The following is a 19,263-nucleotide window of genomic DNA, read 5'->3' as shown; positions in this document are numbered from 1 at the left end:
GGGCTTATGGGCACCAAGAGGAGGGCCCCCCTTCTCTCATCCTTGTACCATCTCCCAGAGTGTTAGGGAGAATGGTACTTAGGATCTTTGGACTCAGTAGGGGTCAGTCATTCCCTGAGTCTGGCAGATGTGAAGTCAGCTGGTGTTTCCCTTACAAGTTCATATTCTTGTTCTTTATGCAGTCCAAGAACTCTCATATCTGGACAGGTTGGCCAGCTGGAACACGTAGAGCTTAAGAAGTCTCATGGTTCTGTTGTAGGACAAGCACTGGCACTTGTTTGGGTGGCAAGTGGTTGGTTATCATCTCTCATTGTTATTGCTTTGACTTAAGTCAAACTTAGACTTTAGTCAAAGCAAGTAACAAGTATGGTCCAGTGAATTGAGCTGGAAGGGGGTCAGAGGAGGCAGGTGGAACATTGGCCTGGAGGTCAGTACTAGCTCTGCCATTAGCACAGCCAGCATGACTGGTCAGATCACTTCCCTCTTCTGTAAGATGAAAGGGTAGGCACAGATAGCTTGGTAAAGCATCTTCTAGCTCTTAAGATTTTAGGATTTTCCTTTTTACCATTTCCCTTTCAAATTAAGAATACCCACCCTACTTTTTAATTATGTTGCTTTACAGTTTATAAAAAACTCCCATTAAGGAGTTAGGGTCTCATATGACCTTCAGAAAAGCTCTGTAAGCTAACAGGGAAGCTGTTCTCATTTGATAAAGGAACTGAATCTCCCAAAGGTTCTGCCTTGTCCAGAATAAAGGACCCTGGTTACTTCAGGCCTTCCTTACTTTTGCTTTTTCTCCTGCCCTCCAGAGCTCCTCGTCCTCCTCCTTTCTCCTGAGCCACCTTTTCAGCAGCAGCTTCAGTTTTTCTTAGCTTCTCGGGATAAAAGACTGAGTAGACACAGAGACCCTACAGGCATATATCCAGCAATGCCTCCTGGCAAAATCTTATCTCTCTTTCCAGTACTAGCAATATTAAAACCAGAAGGAAGCTCTACAGATTATATTCTTGGCAGCTCCTAGATGAGGGTTTTAGTCTTAGATGGAAACCCCTGGCCCTACATAAACTCCCATATTCTATCTTTCAACCTCTGCCCCCTGTCTTAGTTGGGTTCCCCCAACTCCCCACATTAACTAGCTTTCTTCCTGAGACTTTCATCTCCTTCCCTGGAGGTGCTTAGACCTGGAACACTTGACTCCAAGCTACGTTCAGCAGAGGGAATGCCAGAATCAAGGGAGAACTTCTCCTCCTTTAAATGCAGAAACTTGTCAAACAGTTTCCACAGCTTCATTTGGGCTGGCGTAAGAAGCAAGTGTTCCATCTTTCCATGGAATGGGTGTGACCTTGAAGTCTCACTCACGCAGTGAGCAAGTACTCAGTCAACAGTTAATATTTATTAAGCAACTAAGTGCCAGGCACTATGTAGACAAATACAGAAAAGGAAGATAGTCCTTGCCTTCAAGGAGCTTGCAATTTAATAGAGGAAGGCAACTTACCAAAGGAAGTTAACTAGCTTTCGGGGTAGGGAAAGGGGCACCCCTACTCAGGGTTGTAAGTGCAGAGGCAGAGAAGCCCTCAAGTAGTTCATCCAGGTAAAAAATGAAGAGATTCCTGAGCTAAGCTCTCTCATTAAATGGAGGCTGGACTCCACCCTGCAACGGACAGAAGGTGCTGATGAGGTGGATGGTGAGATTTCCCAAGAGCTTCCTGGGACATAGGAAAGAAAGCAGTTGGAGAAGTCCAGAGGACAGCAGCCAGATAGGGAACGAGGCAGAGTGAGATGAAGAGTGTCCTACTTTCTCTATTGGAGGGTTTCATTTGAGTCCTCTCCTAAGCTGGTTAAAATCCCTCTGGAATGGCCCTCCTCCTTCTCCAGCCCTTCTCTGCTTTCTGACATGATCCTTCAAGGCCTGGGAAGGATGGCATGGCCACTGGGGAAAAGGGACCTGGTCTCCTCTTTCATTTCCCTGAAGCTTATCCTGAACAATCTTGAATTGTGACCTGGGGTTTGTAGAGTCAGAAGCCCCTTTCCACAGCCCTTTCTCCTAATGCTTAGTCATGATCATTACCATGGATGGGCGTCACTAGAAGCTGCTTTGTGAATACATTAGCAGAGAGGACAATTGAAGTTTGCAACTCCCAGAGGGACCACAGAGAGCAAGAGCTTTTGTGGGACAGCATGACCAGGAACCCTAGCCATGGCTTAGGAGTGGAAAGGAGTGCCCAAGGTTGGGCCCCAGGACAGAGCACAGAAAATAACAGAAAGAATGGCCTGAGGCTTGAGACATCACTCCTCGTACCTCAGGACTGGAACTTGATTTTTATAATAAGCTGCTAAAATAAAAATGAATAAGGAGAAAGTACCCAGCCATAGATAGATATGGATATAGAGAAGACCAGGGTTCGTATTCAGAGGAAGTTAGTGGAGCGAAAAAAAGACGAGGAGGGCAGGGTGTAAGGTGTGGGTAGAAGTAAACTAGACTGAGCAAGAGGGGAGAGGGTAAAGAGGGCAAGTATGATAGGAAAAATAGGGTGGAGGGAAGTGCACAACACGTAATCGTAATTTAAAATGTGAATGGGATGAATTTACCCATAAAAAGGAAACATAGCAAAATGGAGTGAAAAATCTGAATTCAACAATATGTTGCACACAGAGATAAAATAAAGGGCTGGAGTAGAATTTATCGTGTGAAAAAGGGGTAATAATCATGATCTCGGATAAGTTAAAGCTAAAATAGATTTAATTATAAGGGAAAAATAGGGAAACTACACTATGTATCACCAATATTATTCAACATTGTTTTAGATCATTTAAAGTGAGTAGACAGTATAAGATACCTGAAAATATACATGCCAGAACAGACATGGGAACTATGTGAACATAAATATAAAACACTGTATACAAATAAAGTCAAATTTAAATAGTTGGAGAAATATTCATTTCTCATGGGTAGGTAAAGCTAGTATGATTAAAAAATGGCAATTTTATGTAACTAGTCTATTTATTCAATGCCATCCCGATTAAGTTCCAAAAAAAAGGATTTTACTGAATTAGAAAAAAATAATAAAAATTCATTTGGAAGAACAAAAGGTAAAGAATTTCAGAGAAACTAAGGGGGAAATGTAAAGGAAGGGGATTCAACAGTACCAGGACTTAAACTATATTATAAAGGCTGGGGGATTGTTGGAAGTGTAAAATGGATAATTTCAATTATTTAAATTAAAATTTTCTTATATAAATAAAACCCATGTAATCAAGATTAGAATAAAAGCAGATAATAGGGGGAAAACCTTTCATAGACAGTTTCTCAGATAGAATATAATTGTGATGTAATACTGCTGTGATATAAAAAAAAACTGGTTGATTTAGAAAAACATGGAAAGACTTGACCTATGAAGTAAGATACTATGTACCTCCAGAGAAAGAACTGACGAATAGAAACGTATAGTATGGTTTTACATAGATGATGTGTATGTGTATGTTTATAGATATGTATGTGTGCATTCACATTTATTATAGCCTTCTTTAGAGTGGGTGAGGGGAGGGAGGGAGGAGAGAAAAAAGTGCACTGCAGTGAACAAAAGAAAACTTGGAAGGAAGAATGGTAGCTTTGAAAATGATGTATAGAATTTATTACATAGTTTTTTGTGAAGTGGAAATTTGTTATTTTATATTGAATCCTCTCATTTTCTGCTATGTACATGGAAGTGTCCTTCCTCCGCCTTTTTTGTTTTGTATTTAAGTTTAAAATGAATAAATTTTTTAAAATGGCATGAAAGAAACCCCAAACATTTATTAAGCACCTGCTATGTGTGAGGCACTGTCCTAAGTGCTGGGGATACAAAGAGAGGCAGAAGATAGTTCTTGTCCTCAATTTGCCATCTAATGGGGGAGAGAGCACAGAGACAGGACAAATAGGAAGTAATTAATACAGGGAAGGCAGTAGCATTAAGGGAGTGTCAGAAAAGGTTTTCTGTAGAAGATGTGATTTTATCTGGGACTTAAAAAAAACCAGGAGGCAGAGGTGAGGGATGGAGAGCATTCCAGGGATGGGATGGTGGCCGGTGGGAATGCCAAGAGCTGGGAGATGGAGGGTCTTGTCCAAGGAAATTCCTGCTATGGGGTGAGAGACAGAAGGAAAAGTCAGGGCTGGCACCTAGATTGTGCATTTGGGGCACTGAGAGGACGATGTTGCCCTTGACGGTAAGAGGGAAATTTGGAAGGGGAAGGGCTTGGAGACAAAGATAGTAAGTTTGTTTGATTCTATTTACAGGACATCCAGTTGGAGAAGTCCAACAGGTAGTTGGATGTGTGAGCTTAGGTGATAATTGATCATATAAATGAATTGATAATATGAATAAATTGGTAATAGATTTGATAATTGACTGTATGGGAACTGATGAGATGAATGAGTAAAGTATAGTTGGAGAAGAAGAGAAGTGTGCCCAGGACAGAACCCTGAGGGATCCCTTTCATTAGAGGTGATCTGGAAGAGGCTCCAGCAAAAGAGACACAGCAGGAGCAGTCAGAGAAGTTGAAGGAGAACCAGGAGACTGGTTTCCTGAAAACCTAGAGAGGAAAGGATCCTGGGAGCAGAGTAATAAGTAGTGTTGAAGGCTGCGCAGAGGTCAGAGAGAATGAGGATAAAGAAAAGGCCGTTGGATTTGGAAATTGGGAGATCCTTGGACCTTTGGAGAGAGATTAACCTACTTCCTGCAAAGTGGCCAAGCTCTGGGGGCTCCTACTCTTGTTCTTTTCATTCATCATTGTTGCCTCTATGGTGAAAGGTTGGAGGCTTGAGAAGCCTCAGAAGAAGAAGTACATCTGGTGCTTTTTAAAGACACTGAGAAATCATTTATAGCCCATGGTGCTTTGGGGAACACACTGGTGATTCTATTATTGTGATCTTGTCTTGAGGGACCTAATTCAGTGAATGGGGAAATCACTGGAGACACTGTGGGTCCAGATGTGTTTGTACTTGTCCTTGTCTCACTGTAATGAAGAGTTAAAGATCTTAAAGATTTATACACACCAAAAAGTGTTTAAATGCTCTGAGGTGAGGTTTTACTTTGGGGCTTAGTTTTTGGAAGAAAGTTTGTGTTCCAGGTGAGACTCTGGGCAGCTGCTAAGGAGCCGCCACCCCTGTTTTGAAAACCCAGATGTTGGTGCTTCTCTCTGGTAACTATGTATGTATATAATGGTCAGACAGTTGAATCTGTCTATTGATCTGTGATGTATGGTCAGACGGCTGAAAACCCTGTCTGTTGCTCTTTATTTTTCTGTATTTTCTCTCAAGTTCAGGGTGCTAATTTTCCTCCTGAACTAAGTGAATGATACATGTGCTTGATTAAAGTGATTGTTTGAGCCCTCAAAAGTTGCTTTCCTTTTAGAAAGGCAGATCTAAGAGCCTGTACAGCAGGCCCTCCTGTGTATGCTGGAGTCCTTGCAGATACAGAGCCCGCTTATCAGCCTGGTGCCAGGGCCTTTTGGAATAAAGGAATTGAATCTTTTTAATTGCAGGTTCCATTACAGCTTATAGAGAGTGTTGAATGCCGAGACATATTTCAACTTCATTTGACTTGCAAAGACTGCAAAGTTATCAGGTATGTGCACACGTGCTACCCTTGTAGTGTGGAATGCTGAGAATTGAGTGGGTCTGGATGCAGGGTTCCCTAAATAGTGGTTTCTTGTCACCTTTTGAGGGAAATATGCCCCTTTGGTTTGGGCGGCCTTGCAGTATCTTGCATATGGGACCAATGAATTAGAGCTCCTTGTAGCTCTGGGGCAGCTTCTTTTCAGGCAGCAGGAGTGTCCAGAACCCACAGTGCCTAGTGCAGCTACAGAGAGGGGGGTTGGGAGAGCAGCAGATGTGTTGGTTTGGGAGTGGGGAGAAAATGAAGTCTCCTTTGGACTTGAGCTAACTCATTTAACTTCCCGTAGGATCTGACTGTGTTTTGTAGGTTCCCTTTGTCTAACTTCTTCATATGAACAGTCTCTACCTGTTTAGTGGTATAGTCTTGCAGTTAGGCCACAGAGGGGCTGCTGGGTCCCCTGGATGGTAGCCTATTAAATTGTCCTGATTTGGGAATCTCCTTGGTCATGTTAGAAAAGTTAGCTAAAGGTTTGCAGTGTGTTTTCCTGAAAAAACAGCGCATGCCCATCTGTTCCTTTGTCACCTTATTCAGACCAGAAAGTTGTGGATCTGTCTGTGACCACTGAGCACCCTGATGTGCTATGCTGGATAAATTCTCACTTCATTGAATATTTAGTTCAGCCAAGATATTGGTGCCTGCTCCATGCAGGGCACTATGGTAGGTGCTCCTGGTGAATTCTCAGATGAATAAAAAGCATTATCTCCCCTACCTGAGCTGTCCATTTTATATACAGGAATGGATTTGGTGACATTGGCCAAGAATCCATGGCTTAGTGCAAGACCTGCCTTCTCCACAAAGTCTTCTTCATTACCTGTAGCTGAAAACCTTTTCTCCTCTGATTGTCCTCATTACCCTTTATTTGTCTGTATCTATGTAGATATGTTAGATTGGCTCAATAGATCATAAGCTCCATGTGGGGAGGGACTGGGCAGTTTTTCATCAGTCTGCCCACTGCACATAGAAAGCATGTATGCGATGATAGAATTAAGAGTTGGAATGACCTTAGAGGTCATCTTATTAAAGTGAGTTGTGTTAAATGTATGTATTTTAAAGTTACCTTGAGTATTTTAAATGTAATTATTACTTAGTACGTCCCAGAAAAAATGTGAAAATTCCTACCTATACTCTAATTTCTGAAAAGGAAAATTTTAAACTGTTTTAAAAATAAAATTTATTATTGTCATTATAATAATAGCCCACTCAGTGTGTGTGTGTGTAGAGACACACACACACACACACACACACACACACACACACACACATCCATATACATATATCACTTCACAGTTCACCGAGGACTTCCCTGTGCTGATACTACAGGGTAGGTAGTCCGAGTATCTCTGCATGTAGAAGAGTGACTCTGGCTCACATGAAGAGGTTCTACATAAGATCAGAAGCTCAGATTTAGGAAATGGGCTCCTAGTCATGTGGTAGTTGTTTTCTTCACCTACATTAAAGTTGCTTCAACCCACCACAGCAGAGGGAGGCCATGTACTGTTTGAGAAAATACTACTGACATTTAGCTTAATGAATGATTTAAATAAAAGATGGAGAAAGACTCACTGTTTCAAGCCTCTTCTAAAATGATTTATGGATTTTTTAAAAGGATTGACGCTAGTACATTCTTGTCCACAGTATTTGAAATACCATCTGATGGCCCTTACTTTCAGTGAGCTGAATGACAAGTTTGTTTAGCCTTTAAAAAAAAGTCCAGCTGATGTTAGGTGTCTGTGTGCATTGGTTGCCAAATCCTGGCTTATCCCCATTCAGTCCTCTCAGAAGCAAGAGGAAGAGTGGTAGAGAGTGAATTTTTGATGACTGGCTTCTGTTTTTAGATTCAGAGAAGAGAATGGTTTGAGGAAGATGTTTCTGAAGAACTCTCTCTTTACTTGTTAATGTTGAGGCAGATTCAGAAGTTGGGAGAAGGAACCGAATGTAATTGAACAACAGTGATAGTAGTGACTTATACTCATGTTGGATTCTGCAGTTGGAAAGCATTTGTTATCCATGATCTCATTTGTTGTCCTTGATCTACCACCACTCTCTGAGTTTATGGTCTTTCCCATTTGGCCAGTGAAGAGGCCCATCAGGGCGAAGCGACTTGCCTGAGATTTCATAGCTCCTTAAATGCAGAATCAGCACATAGTATATCCAGCTGTCTTTGACTTGGTCTGGACAGTCTCGCAGCAACTCGTATGCTTGTTTGCCTTCTCTTCTTAGAGGTAATTGGTTCGTGCAGTGGAAAGGGCCTAGAGTCAGGAAGACCTGAGCTCAGATCCAGTCTTGGACATTTGCTGGCTCATGACCCTGGGCAAGTCACTTTACCTTGTTTGCCTCAGTTTCCTCATCTGTAATATGAGTTGGAGAAGGAAATGGCAAACCATTCCAGTATCTCTGCCAAGAAAACCCCCAATGGGGTCATAGATAGTCAGACAAAGCTGAAATGACTCAGCAACGACAATAAATGCTTGACCCTTTCCCATTTCCTTTTGAATAATTGATATTTCAGCAATTCATTTCAACAAAATTAGAATCGGCCATTCTGTGCCTAACACTGCTGGTGCTAGGAAGATGCCAAATTTTATTTTTCATCTTTGTCTCCCCTGGACACTAATACAAAGCCTTGTCCATTTTTTTGTATTCAGACCTATGATTTTGTTGATGTAAGGCATTCCTCAGTTTTTTGACTTTCCCACTGATGTAGACCAGCATCTCATCTGTAGTGTAGAGTGTGAGAGAGAGGCCAGAAGCCAGAGGCAGGGAGGAAGGAAGTAAATGAAATGACTTGCCCAGCATCTCTAGTGTATACCAAAGGCAGGCCTTAGACCTGAACCATCAGTGATTCCAAGGACCTTCCTTTCTTTTCTCCACTAAGAGGAACTTCCTCCTTCAGTGTGGAACACATACTTCAGCAGTGTCAGTGTGGAATTGGCTAGGTGTGTGTTTGTCTTCAGTAGACTTCCAGTTTGGCAGGAGGACAAGTCTCAGCTGCGTCTCTCTCTAAGACTCTGTTACCTAAGAGCATTCAGTAATATAAAACAGCATTTGATGGGGTCTGAATAGGAATGTCATTAAAGACTAGATCCTGATTTATACACATCCATTCTCCCTGAGGGTTTCATTTTTTTCTTCATTTCCCCACCAGTTAGCTTTGGGCCAGGCCCCTAAGAGGCCCTAAATTGAGGCTTGTTGATTGGTTTGTTTTGTTTGTTTGTTTGTTTGTCCTTAAAAAGGTGTCAATTCTCAACCTTCGAGCAGTGTCAGGAGTGGCTTAAGAGACTGAACAATGCAATCCGTCCTCCTTCGAAGATAGAGGATCTCTTCTCATTTGCATATCATGCTTGGTGCATGGAGGTCTATGCCAGTGAGAAGGAGCAGCATGGGGACCTGTGCCGGCCAGGTAGGCATCATTCCTACTTTCTATCCAACTATGTGTGACCCTGGAATTTTAGGCAAGGAGAAAGTCCCTGACTTGAGCGCTAAGTACAAAAGTTTCTTGATTCCTAGGATTATGGTTTTTTAAGATGGGAAAGGAGATTCAAGGTACTTGAGCCTGACCCTCTGGTTTTACATATGTGGATGCTGAAGCAGGGTATGTCATTAGGACACAGAGCTTGTTAATGAAATCTGCTGGGACTCAAACCCAGATCATTTTCCCTATGACGGAATTTAGAAATACATTCATAATAGCTTAGAAACACTATGATAAGTAACTCTTCTTTCATAACTATTCCATATACATTTTACTGAACACTTCATTTCCTTATGTGCTAAACCAGTTCATGATGTAATGAAGTAGAAAGGAGAATTAGACATTATTGTGTGTCCCCTCCCCACCAATGATTCACTGTGCCAAATATTTCTGTAAAATATCCATTTTAAAGATACCTTTTTAAAGATACTAATGTATTTTTGTCCATACAGTTTAGCTTCTGGAATTTGTACTAAGCATGTTTGGGTATAGATCTATTGTTTTAATATATCACATTTTAGTTTCTTTTATTTTCCTTTGGATCAGAGTTACCGATTACATTCTCACTTTACCTACTTTGCCTTCCTGTGCACCTATAGTATCTCTGTTATTTGCTTAAAATTTAGTTTATTGTGCTTTTTGAATTATGAAGAATTTTATAGTCACTATTTTACATGAACTTCATACCTACCAGTGACCTAGGTAGTACAGGCATCACTATTCTCATTTTATAGATAAGAAAACAGATTTAGAGAATGTAACATGCCTACAGTTATACAACTGCTGTTGGTTAGCCAAAGAAATTTTTAGACTCTTTTGGTCTCTGTGATAAACATTAAAACATGTTAGGTTTCCACAAGCACCACTGACCAATCAACTCTCAGGGGAAGAAGCCAGTCTAACTGCAAAGTTCTTGATAAAGGGGACCAGACCCAAAACTAACTTAAATGGGCTGGGATCTGTGATCATAAGCTGCTTGCTTAATGAGGTCATTGTATATTATCTGACACACCCCTGAGGAGGCGAGGTGATAGCTGCCATTTTTGAGCATGGAATGCACGATCTGTGTGAATATCTTTTCTTTTCTCTATTTCCATTTTCCAGTGTCCCTACCTTGTTTAAATAGGTCAGTTTGGAACTGTTTTAATTGCATTCTATGTCTTCTCATTTTGATTACTTCTTTCAACTTGGTTTTTTCTGTCTTTGGTCAACTAAATCAACAGAAAGATAAGGAAGTCATGAAGAGTCTGAATAATCTGTTGGGAAAAGTAGATATTAAAGACCTTTCATGTTTGTTGAATAAGAATCTCAAGTATTATATTTATTTCAGTTTAGCACACACATTTGTTGGGATTGCGTATATAATAATGTGTCAGAACTCAGAAATAAATGCCGGAAGGTAAATAATACTTTAGAGCCCACACTGTAATAGAAATTGTAATTATTTAGGGAGACAGGAACAAAAGACAAACTTGAATGAAAAAAGTTACCCTAATTAATGAGTAGGTCAACGAACAAACCCTAGAAAAACTAATAATTTTATTAATAGAACATTGAGACAATTTATGATGACTTCAGCTAAAGTAGTCCTCAAAGAAAAATTTACATCGGAACACAGTATTAACAGAAAAAATCAGTGAATTGAGCATGCCTCTTAAAAAATCCTAAGAAGTCAAGAGATGATAATAACACAGAAAGCATAGAAGTAGAAAAATTAAAGATAAAAGGAGAGAGAAAATTGGAAACAAAAGTGTCGTATTTATGCAGTGATTTTATTCGGTGCTAGGCCTGAGTCTGAGGCCCTGTCCTACGCACCTAAGGATACCAATACAAAGAAAAAGACTGTCCAGCCCCACTGATTAAATGCCTACTGTGTTCCTGGAGCTATGCTAAGAGCTGGGGTCTCCAGTACAGACAGAATAATCCTCTCTTCTCTTATGGAGCTTACCTTCCAGCAGAGGACAACTGCACCTGGGAGGAAGCTGGAGATAGGGGTTTATAGGGGATGGTGGCCAAGGCTGGAGAGTCTTGGAGCAAGGTAGGAAAAGAAAGAAGACAGCTCCTGGTACCCCGCAGATGCATGGTCTTTTGTAATAGCCACCTAATTGATCTACTGTGTGGATTTCTCCCCTCTTCTGACCATCCTCCAGGCAGACAATATCTTTTCCTCCTCTTCCAAGCAGACTGATCTACTTGCTGTGCCTCATATGAGACATTCCATTTGGGGTCTCTAGGCTTTTGGATAGGCTTTCTCTGATTTTTAGAATGGATTTTCCCTTCCTCTCTTTCTCTGGATCCTTTGAAGCTTAGCTCAGGTGCCGCCTCTTACATGAGACTTTTTCTGAACTCTTTCTGGACCACCAAAGGATTTTGAATATATTTGTATCTATTTATATTTGTAGAAGAGGAAACAAATGTTAAAGCATTTATTAATCATTTGCTGTGTGCCTGGCACTTTGATAAGCACTCAGGATAAAAATACAAGCAAGCAAGACAGTGCCTGTCTTCAAAGAACTTGTTTTCTAATAATAGTAATAGTAAAAGTCCCACACATAAAGGAGAACCAGAAAGGACCAGCAGAGTATGCTTATGGAAGCCTGGCCTAGAACGGGAGGAGTGGCTCCATAAAGGCCTGGCTCTGGACCAGATCACGTAATGATTCTTCTCTCACTTCCAGGGATTGAGGGGCTGAATCCCTGTGGCTCCTTGGGATTTGGGTTGTGGAGGTGGCCTGGCCTCTACTCAAGGGAGAAATGGATGCGTACTGTTTAGATCCAGCCATACAACCTGTTCAGAAATCCAGTCCTTTAAGTGTGGGCCAGAATCCCCTAGAGTTCTTATACACACAGTCTGTAGGGTCAAAGCTATATTCATATTAATAATACTAAGATGGTAAATAGTGATAGACATAATCCACACTAACCAAAACTCTTTGAGGTGACTCTTCATTGATTTTGAAGAATTCTAAGAGTCCTGAGAATGGCTACCATCTAGCCTGTTGACCTTGTGCCTCAGTACAGATTAAAGAAGAAAAAAAAGCACAAATCATCATCAGACCTTTTCATTGTCCTTGGCTTTCCTTGTTTATTTGGAACTTGGTGCTCTTGGCTCTCTTCCTTCTGAACGATGCCAGGCTTTTATTTTCATCTTCTATCTTTTCTACTGTCTTTCTCAAATTCAGGTTGGTTGTGAATTCCCTATGCATCCACATTAATCTCTTCAGACAACTCCCCTTTCCCTTTCTCATTTGAATCATTTCCATGAATGTCTTCAGAATCTAATTCTTGATTTCTCCTTATCCCTCCTAGGCTTCTTTGCCCTGTAGTGTTTGAGTTCACAGGCTCCATCCAAACCTTCTTCTGAATCTCAGCAGTGCTATGTTGTTCTTCGTGGTTTCATTGACTTTGACCACATCCCTTTAGCCTTTCTCCTTTTAAAAATTCTTGAAGATGGAAGGAATCAGTATTTGGCTTGGAGAAATTTTAAAAATAGGCTAGCCAGGGTCACTGTTGTAAAATATATGAGTGGTTAGCCCATGAAATTGGTGTTAGACTTCTTCTTTGCATAACAGGGAGGTGCATTTCAACTCCATGTAAAGAAGATCTAGATCATAATTAGCACAGTACAAAGACAGAGTAGGCTGCCTTACTGTGACTCCCTTGTCACTGGAGGTGTTAGCCAGGGGCTAGCCAGGGTAATGACTTGTCTGGGATGTAGATGACGTTCACAATTTGAGTAGGGATTCGACATCACTTTGTGCTCCCTTCCTGAAGTAAACTTCTGTGATTCTCTTCTTGTGCTCAGACTCTCTGAGGATTTGGGGGTGGGGAGCAGCTTTCCGATTGTTTTTAGAGCCCATCATCTTTTTGGAGTAGCTAATATTAATTTTCCTTAAGTGTATTTATTATCTTGTGTTTGCCTATACAGAAAACAGCTCACCTACTACTACCTGAAATAGAATTGTACTGCATTGGTTTGTTCGGTGTTTTGGTTTCACCTTATTTACATTCCTTTTTATACAGAGCAGAGAGCTCTCCATAAACTTTGGTCATAAGGGCTGCTTAAAGTCAGCTGACCTACTTTGTAGCTGTTGGCATGAGAGGTGTTGGTTATACCACCTCCACCCATCATTGGTGAATGTAGGTGGTGGCCCACATGTTATTCCCTGAAGATGAAAAGTCTGTTGTCAAACATACTGACATATTTTCAGAGTGATGTCTGGCATCAAGGTGACCTGGCTGAGTCTGTGAGATCACAAGCCCAGCTTTGGAGAGTTTGTGTAGTCTTTGAGTAAGTAATCAGCAAAAGAGTGGCCTTTTATAGTGAGCTGCTGGAGTGTGCAGCAAGTTAAACTGTGGCAGATGGGCCATGGAGGAAGATGAAGAAAGTTCCTTAGTGCTTGAGAGTCTCATGAAGGCTTTTCTGCGGCTGGGAAATCCACCCACATTGTGCTGGTTTATCATGGCCTACATTTAGCTCTCAAACCTTTTGCTTTGAGGAAGTCTTCATATGGCTTTCTGAATTTCCGTGATGGTATCTGAAGCCTCCTGAAAGGATACCAAGTCTGGTTCTGTGTTGTAAAGTGATGATGGGCATGTGCTACCTTTCCCGCCTCCCCGCCCCCCTTACTTTCCCCTGCCCCTTTGACTTCATTTCAGGAGATTATAATCAGAAGGTCATAGTTTTTGAGCAGAAAGGGATCTGAGAGGCCACTGAGGCCAGACCCCTCATTTTGCAGAGGCTTGGAGAGAAGGGACTTAGCCAATGTTGCAGACCCTGGCCTTCTGCCTCCAGCTGGGGGCCCTTTCTGCTCTATCACTTGACTTCTCTTTCCTTGAAGAGTCAAAACTGCAGAGCTAAACCTAAAAGACTTTACCCATTAGGTCTGCCTTCCGCATTTGGGAAGGGAAGCAATCTCCGATTACACAGTGAGTTGGTGTCAGTATTAGGGTGAAAGCTCAAGCCTCACCTTACAGTCCAGAGTCCTTTCTGCTCTCCTTCCTGCCCCTCATCTCTACTCCCTTTCTTCCCCATCTCATGTGCCTGCTGTATTAGAAGTGTCCATGTGGACAAATGGCCCAAGAGGATTCTCATATGGTTGCATTAGAGGCAGAGCCACCTTTTTCTATATTTTTAAAAAAATTTTTTATTTCTCTTGTTAAATATTTCCCATATAGATGTAAAAAAAAAATTAGCAGTCATTTTTTAAAAATTTGCAGCCATTTTTAAAAAATTTTGAGTTCTGAATTCTCAAAGTCCCTCCCTTCTGCGCCTCTCCCTTCTTTGAGAAGGCAAGTGGTTTGATTTTGATTATACAGGTGACATCATGCAAAACATATTTCTGTGTTAGCCATGTTGCAAAAGAAAACAAAATAAAACAAGTTAAAGAAACTTTTAAAAAGTCTGCTTCAGTTTGCATTCAGAATTCATCAGTTCTCTGTCTGTAGGTGGACAGCATATTTCATTGAGGGTCCTTTGGAATTATCTTGGATCCTTATCTTGATTAGAGTAGCTAAGTCTTTCTCTGAGCAGCTACATGAATCAGTGGACAGAGTGCTGGGTCTACAATCTGGTTCATATTAAATCTCAGACATGTACATGGTCTTCACCTTTTTCCACTTGTGACCCCTTTTCACATTTTGATGCAGTTAGTTGGTGCTGCATGACCTGAGGGCATGCTCAGTGCGAAGCACATGTGCTTTGTTTTCAGAACCAAGGCTGCAGCAAATGTGCAACATCAGCAAGTACTTGCTGCTAGAAGCACTGGGATTCATTATGCATTTGGTTTTTAATTAATTTTTGGTCGTTGCGCATTCAGAAACTTTTTACTATTGCCAAATGGGGTTGAGACCCACAGTTTTATGTAAGAAGTCCTGTAGTACATGTATGACCCTGGGCAAGTCACTTAACTTCTGTTTGCCTTAATCCACTGAAAAAGGAAATGTTAAACTACTCCGGTATCTTTGCCAAAAAAACCCCATGGTTTTTATGGTCATGTATGGTCCTGTAGTCATGAAGATTTGGACCCAACAGAACAACAATTACAATAACACTGTCTTTCACAGTTGTTCATTGTTACGATATAGCTGTTACAGCAAACAGTGGTCTTCTGGTTCTGCTCACTTCATTTTGCCTGAGTTCCTTTGTTTTAGCACAATAGTATTCCTTCACAATCATATACCATGACGTTTTCAGCTATCCTTCAGTTGACAGCACCTCGATTTCCAATTTTTTGTTACCACAAAAAGAACTGCTGTAAATATTTTTTTTTTGGTACAAATAGGTCCTTTTCTCTTTTCTTTGCTTTCTTTGGGATAGAGACCTAGTAGTGGTATTGCTGGGTCAAAAGGTATGTGCAGTTTTGTGGCCCTTTGGGCAGAGTTCCAAACTGTTCTCCATAGTAATTGGGCTAGTCAGTGACTCCATCACATGGTACATTAGTGTCCCAATTTTTCCACATCCCCTCCAACATTTGTCATTTTCCTTTTTTGTCATGTTAGTCAATCTGATAGGTGTGAGGTTGTACCTCGAGTTGTTTTCATTTGTGTTTATCTAATCAGTAGTGATTTCAAGCTTTTTTTCATGTGACTATAGACAGCTTTGATTTCTTCTGAAAACTACTATATTAACCATTTATCAGTTGGGCTCTTAATTTTATGAATTTGCCTCAGCTCCTTTTATATTTGAGAAATGAAGTCTTTATCAGAGAAACTTGCTGTAAAAATTTCCCTCTAGTTCCTGTTTTCCTTTTAATTTTGGCTCTGTTAGTTTTTGTTTTTATTTGTTTGGTGCAAAAGCCTTTTAATTTCATATAATCAAAGTTATCTATGTTACATCCCATCATGCTCTATATCTATTTCTTATTTGGTCATATAATCTTCCCTTATCTATAGATTTGACAGGTGTATCTTTCAATGCTACTCTGCTTTACATATGACATCACCCTTTATGTCTAAAGGTTTTTCATTTAATATAGTCAGAATTATCCGTTTTACCTCATTTGATCATAAATTCTTCCCTATCCGTAGATCTGGCAGGTAAGGTATTCCATGTTCCTCTAATTTGCTTAAGATATTACCGTTTATATCTAAATCATGTGCCCATTTTGACCTTACCTTGATAATGGTTCAGAGTGTTGGTCTATCTAATTTCTGCCAAATTGCTTTCTAGTTTTCCCAGCAGTTTTTGTCAGGTGTTTTACCACAGAAGCTTAGATCTTTGTATTTATTAAGCACTAGCTTCCTTTGGTCATTTACTACTGTGTAGTGTCAGCCCAGTCTCTTCCACTGATCTGCTGTTTTATTTCTTAGCCAATATCAGATTGTTTTGATCATTACTCTTTAGTAATACAGTTTGAAATCTGCTAGTCTGCCTTCCTTCACATTTCTTTTTCCATTGATTATCTTGATATTCTTCACCTTTGTTCTTCCAGATGAATTTTGTTATTATTTTTTCTAGCTCCATAGAATAATTTCTTGATAGTTTGATGAGTATGGCACTAAGTAAGTAAATTAACTTAGGTAGAATTATTATTTTTATTATATTGGCTTGGCCTACCCTTGAGCAGTTAATATTTTTCCAATTGTATAGATCTGTATTTGTGAAAAGAGTTTTGTAATTGTGTTCATATAATCCCTGGGTTTGTCTTAGCAGATAGGCTTCCAAGTATTTTATATTGTCTAAGGTCATTTTAAATGAAATTGCTCTTTCTATCTCTTCCTGCTAGGTTTTGGGGGTGGTATATAGAAATACTGATGATTTGTGTGGGTTTATTTTATATACTGCAACTTTACAGAAGTTGTTTATGATTTCAGCTCATTTTTAGCTGATTTCTCGAGGCTTCTCTGAGTTGCCATCAGGTCATCTGCACACAGTGATAGCTTTATTTCCTCATTGCCTGTTTCTCTTGCTTCAGTTTCTTTTTCTTATTGCTGTACTTACCACTTTTAGCACAATATTCAATAGTAATTATGATAACGGACATCTGACTTCATTATCTCTGTTAACTGATAACACTTGCTCTTGGTTTTAGATAGATGTTTTTTGAGTCGTTTCAGTCATGTCTCATTTTCTATGGCCCTATTTGGGGTTTTCTTGACAAAAGATACTAGAGTGGTTTGTCATTTTGTTCTCCAGCTCATTTTATAGGTAAGAAAATATGGCAAACAGGGTTAAGCAGCACTGGCCTAGGGTCGCACAGTTAGGAAATGGTCAGAGACTGGATTTGAACTCAGGTCCTCCTCCTGACTCCAGGCTGGTGCTCTATCCACCGCACCACCTAGGTACCTCCTTAAATAAATACTACTTATCATTTTAAGAAAGGTTCCATTGATTCCTGTGTTTTCTAGTATTTGTAATAGGAATGGGTGTTCTATTCAGTCAGAGGCATTTTCTGCATCTGTTGTGATAATTATATGATTTTTTTGTAATTGTTATTGATATGGTCACTTGTGCTGATAGCTTTCTTCATACTGAGCCAGTCCTGCATTACTTTGTTGATAGTACGTGGTTTTTGTGGTATATTGCTGTAATCTCCTTGCTAGTATTTTATTTAAAATTTTTGCATTGATTTTCATTAAGAAAATTGGTCTCTAGTTTTCTTTCTGTTTTTGCTTTCCCTGTTTTAAGTATCAAAACCATATTTGTGTCATAAAAGGAATTTGGTAAGACTCCTTCTTTACCTATTTTTCAAATAGTTTATATAAAACATTAGAACTAATCGCTCCTCAGATGTTTGGTAGAACTCACTTGTGAATCCACTTGGTTCTGTGGATTTTTCGTCTTCTCTTCACCCAGACAGTTTGTATTTTTGTAAATATGAGTCCATTTCACTTAGATTGTCAGTTTTATTAGTATATAGTTAGGCAAAGTAACTCCTAATAATTGCTTTGATTTCGTCTTTGCTGGTGATGCATTCACCCTTTCCATTTTCTATAGTAATGTGGTTTTCTTCATTCTTTTTTAAATCAAATTGACTAGTACTTTATCTTATTTTTTATCTCATTTTTTAATTTTATTATTTATTTTTTTCCCTCCATTTTTTTTCATAAAATCATCTCCTGGTTTTATTTATTAGTTCAATGACTTTTTATTTTCAGTTTTATTAATCTCTCCTTTAATTTTCAGGATTTTCATCTAATTGGGAATTTGTAATTTGTTCTTTTTCTAATTCTTTTATTTGCATGCCCAATCATTGATCTTCCCTTTCCCTTTTCTATTGATAATATGCGTTTTCCTCTAAGTACAGCTTTGGCTGTTTTGGGAATGTTGTCTCATGTTAATTCTCTTCAATGAAATTATCAGTTGTTTCTGTGATTTTTTTCTTTGAGCCACTCATTCTTTAGGATTAAATTGTTTAGTTTCCAATTAGCTTTTAATCTGTTTTCATTGCCCTTTATTGAATATCATTTTTATTACATTATGGTATGGAAAGGATTCATTTAATATTTCTCCTTTTCGGCATTGGGTTTTGAGGTTTTTTTGCCCTAATACACGATCAGTTTTTGTGAAGGTGTCATCTACAGCTGTGAGAAAGGTATACTCCTTTTCCCATACAGTTTCTCCAGAAGGCTTCATATCTGACTTTTCTAAGATTCAATTCATCTCCTTGATTTCTTCCTCATTTATCGCTAGATTTATCTAGCTCTGAGAGTGGAATGTTGAGATCTTCCACTAGTATAGTTTTACTGTTTAGTATTGATATTACTTAATTGTCTCTGGTTCCTTTTAGCAAGATATAGTTTTCCTGCTTATCTCTTTTAATTAGGTCTAATTTTGCTTTAGCTTTGTCTGTTCGTGATTGCTACCCTTGCCTTTTTTACTTTAGCTGAATCAATAGATTCTGCTCCAGCCTCTTATTTTAATTGGGTGTATGTCTCTCTGTTTCAAATATATTTCTTATAAACAGCATATTATTGGAGTCTGCTTTCTAACCCTTTCTGCTGTCCAGTTCTGTTTTATCCCATTCACATTCATAGTTATGACCACTAACAGTGTGTTTCCCTTCATCTTCTTTCCTTCTGTTTCTCCGTTTCTCTCTCTTTTTATCCTGTCCCTCTAAAGTCTATTTTGCTTCTGACTACTGCTTCTTTTATTTGCCCTCTTTTATCACCATGCTTTCTCCCTTCCACCCCCTTG

General features: G+C 39.6%; 1 protein-coding gene across 13 annotated transcripts in view; it reads left to right on the top strand.

Annotated features, from left to right (window-relative positions):
- MTMR3 (myotubularin related protein 3) overlaps window positions 1-19,263 on the top strand; it is a 200,919-nt gene that overhangs the window by 141,020 nt on the left and 40,636 nt on the right. For all 13 annotated transcript variants that reach the window (XM_072599995.1, XM_072599990.1, XM_072599997.1 and 10 more), the window contains 2 exons: window positions 5,521-5,603; window positions 8,888-9,054. In XM_072599995.1, the coding sequence (XP_072456096.1) occupies window positions 5,521-5,603; window positions 8,888-9,054 (250 nt within the window). The remainder of the gene's footprint in view (window positions 1-5,520; window positions 5,604-8,887; window positions 9,055-19,263) is intronic.

Source organism: Notamacropus eugenii, chromosome 4, assembly GCF_028372415.1.
Source record: "Notamacropus eugenii isolate mMacEug1 chromosome 4, mMacEug1.pri_v2, whole genome shotgun sequence".
Classification (NCBI taxonomy): domain Eukaryota; kingdom Metazoa; phylum Chordata; class Mammalia; order Diprotodontia; family Macropodidae; genus Notamacropus; species Notamacropus eugenii.
This window is presented reverse-complemented; position numbering and strand designations above follow the sequence as displayed.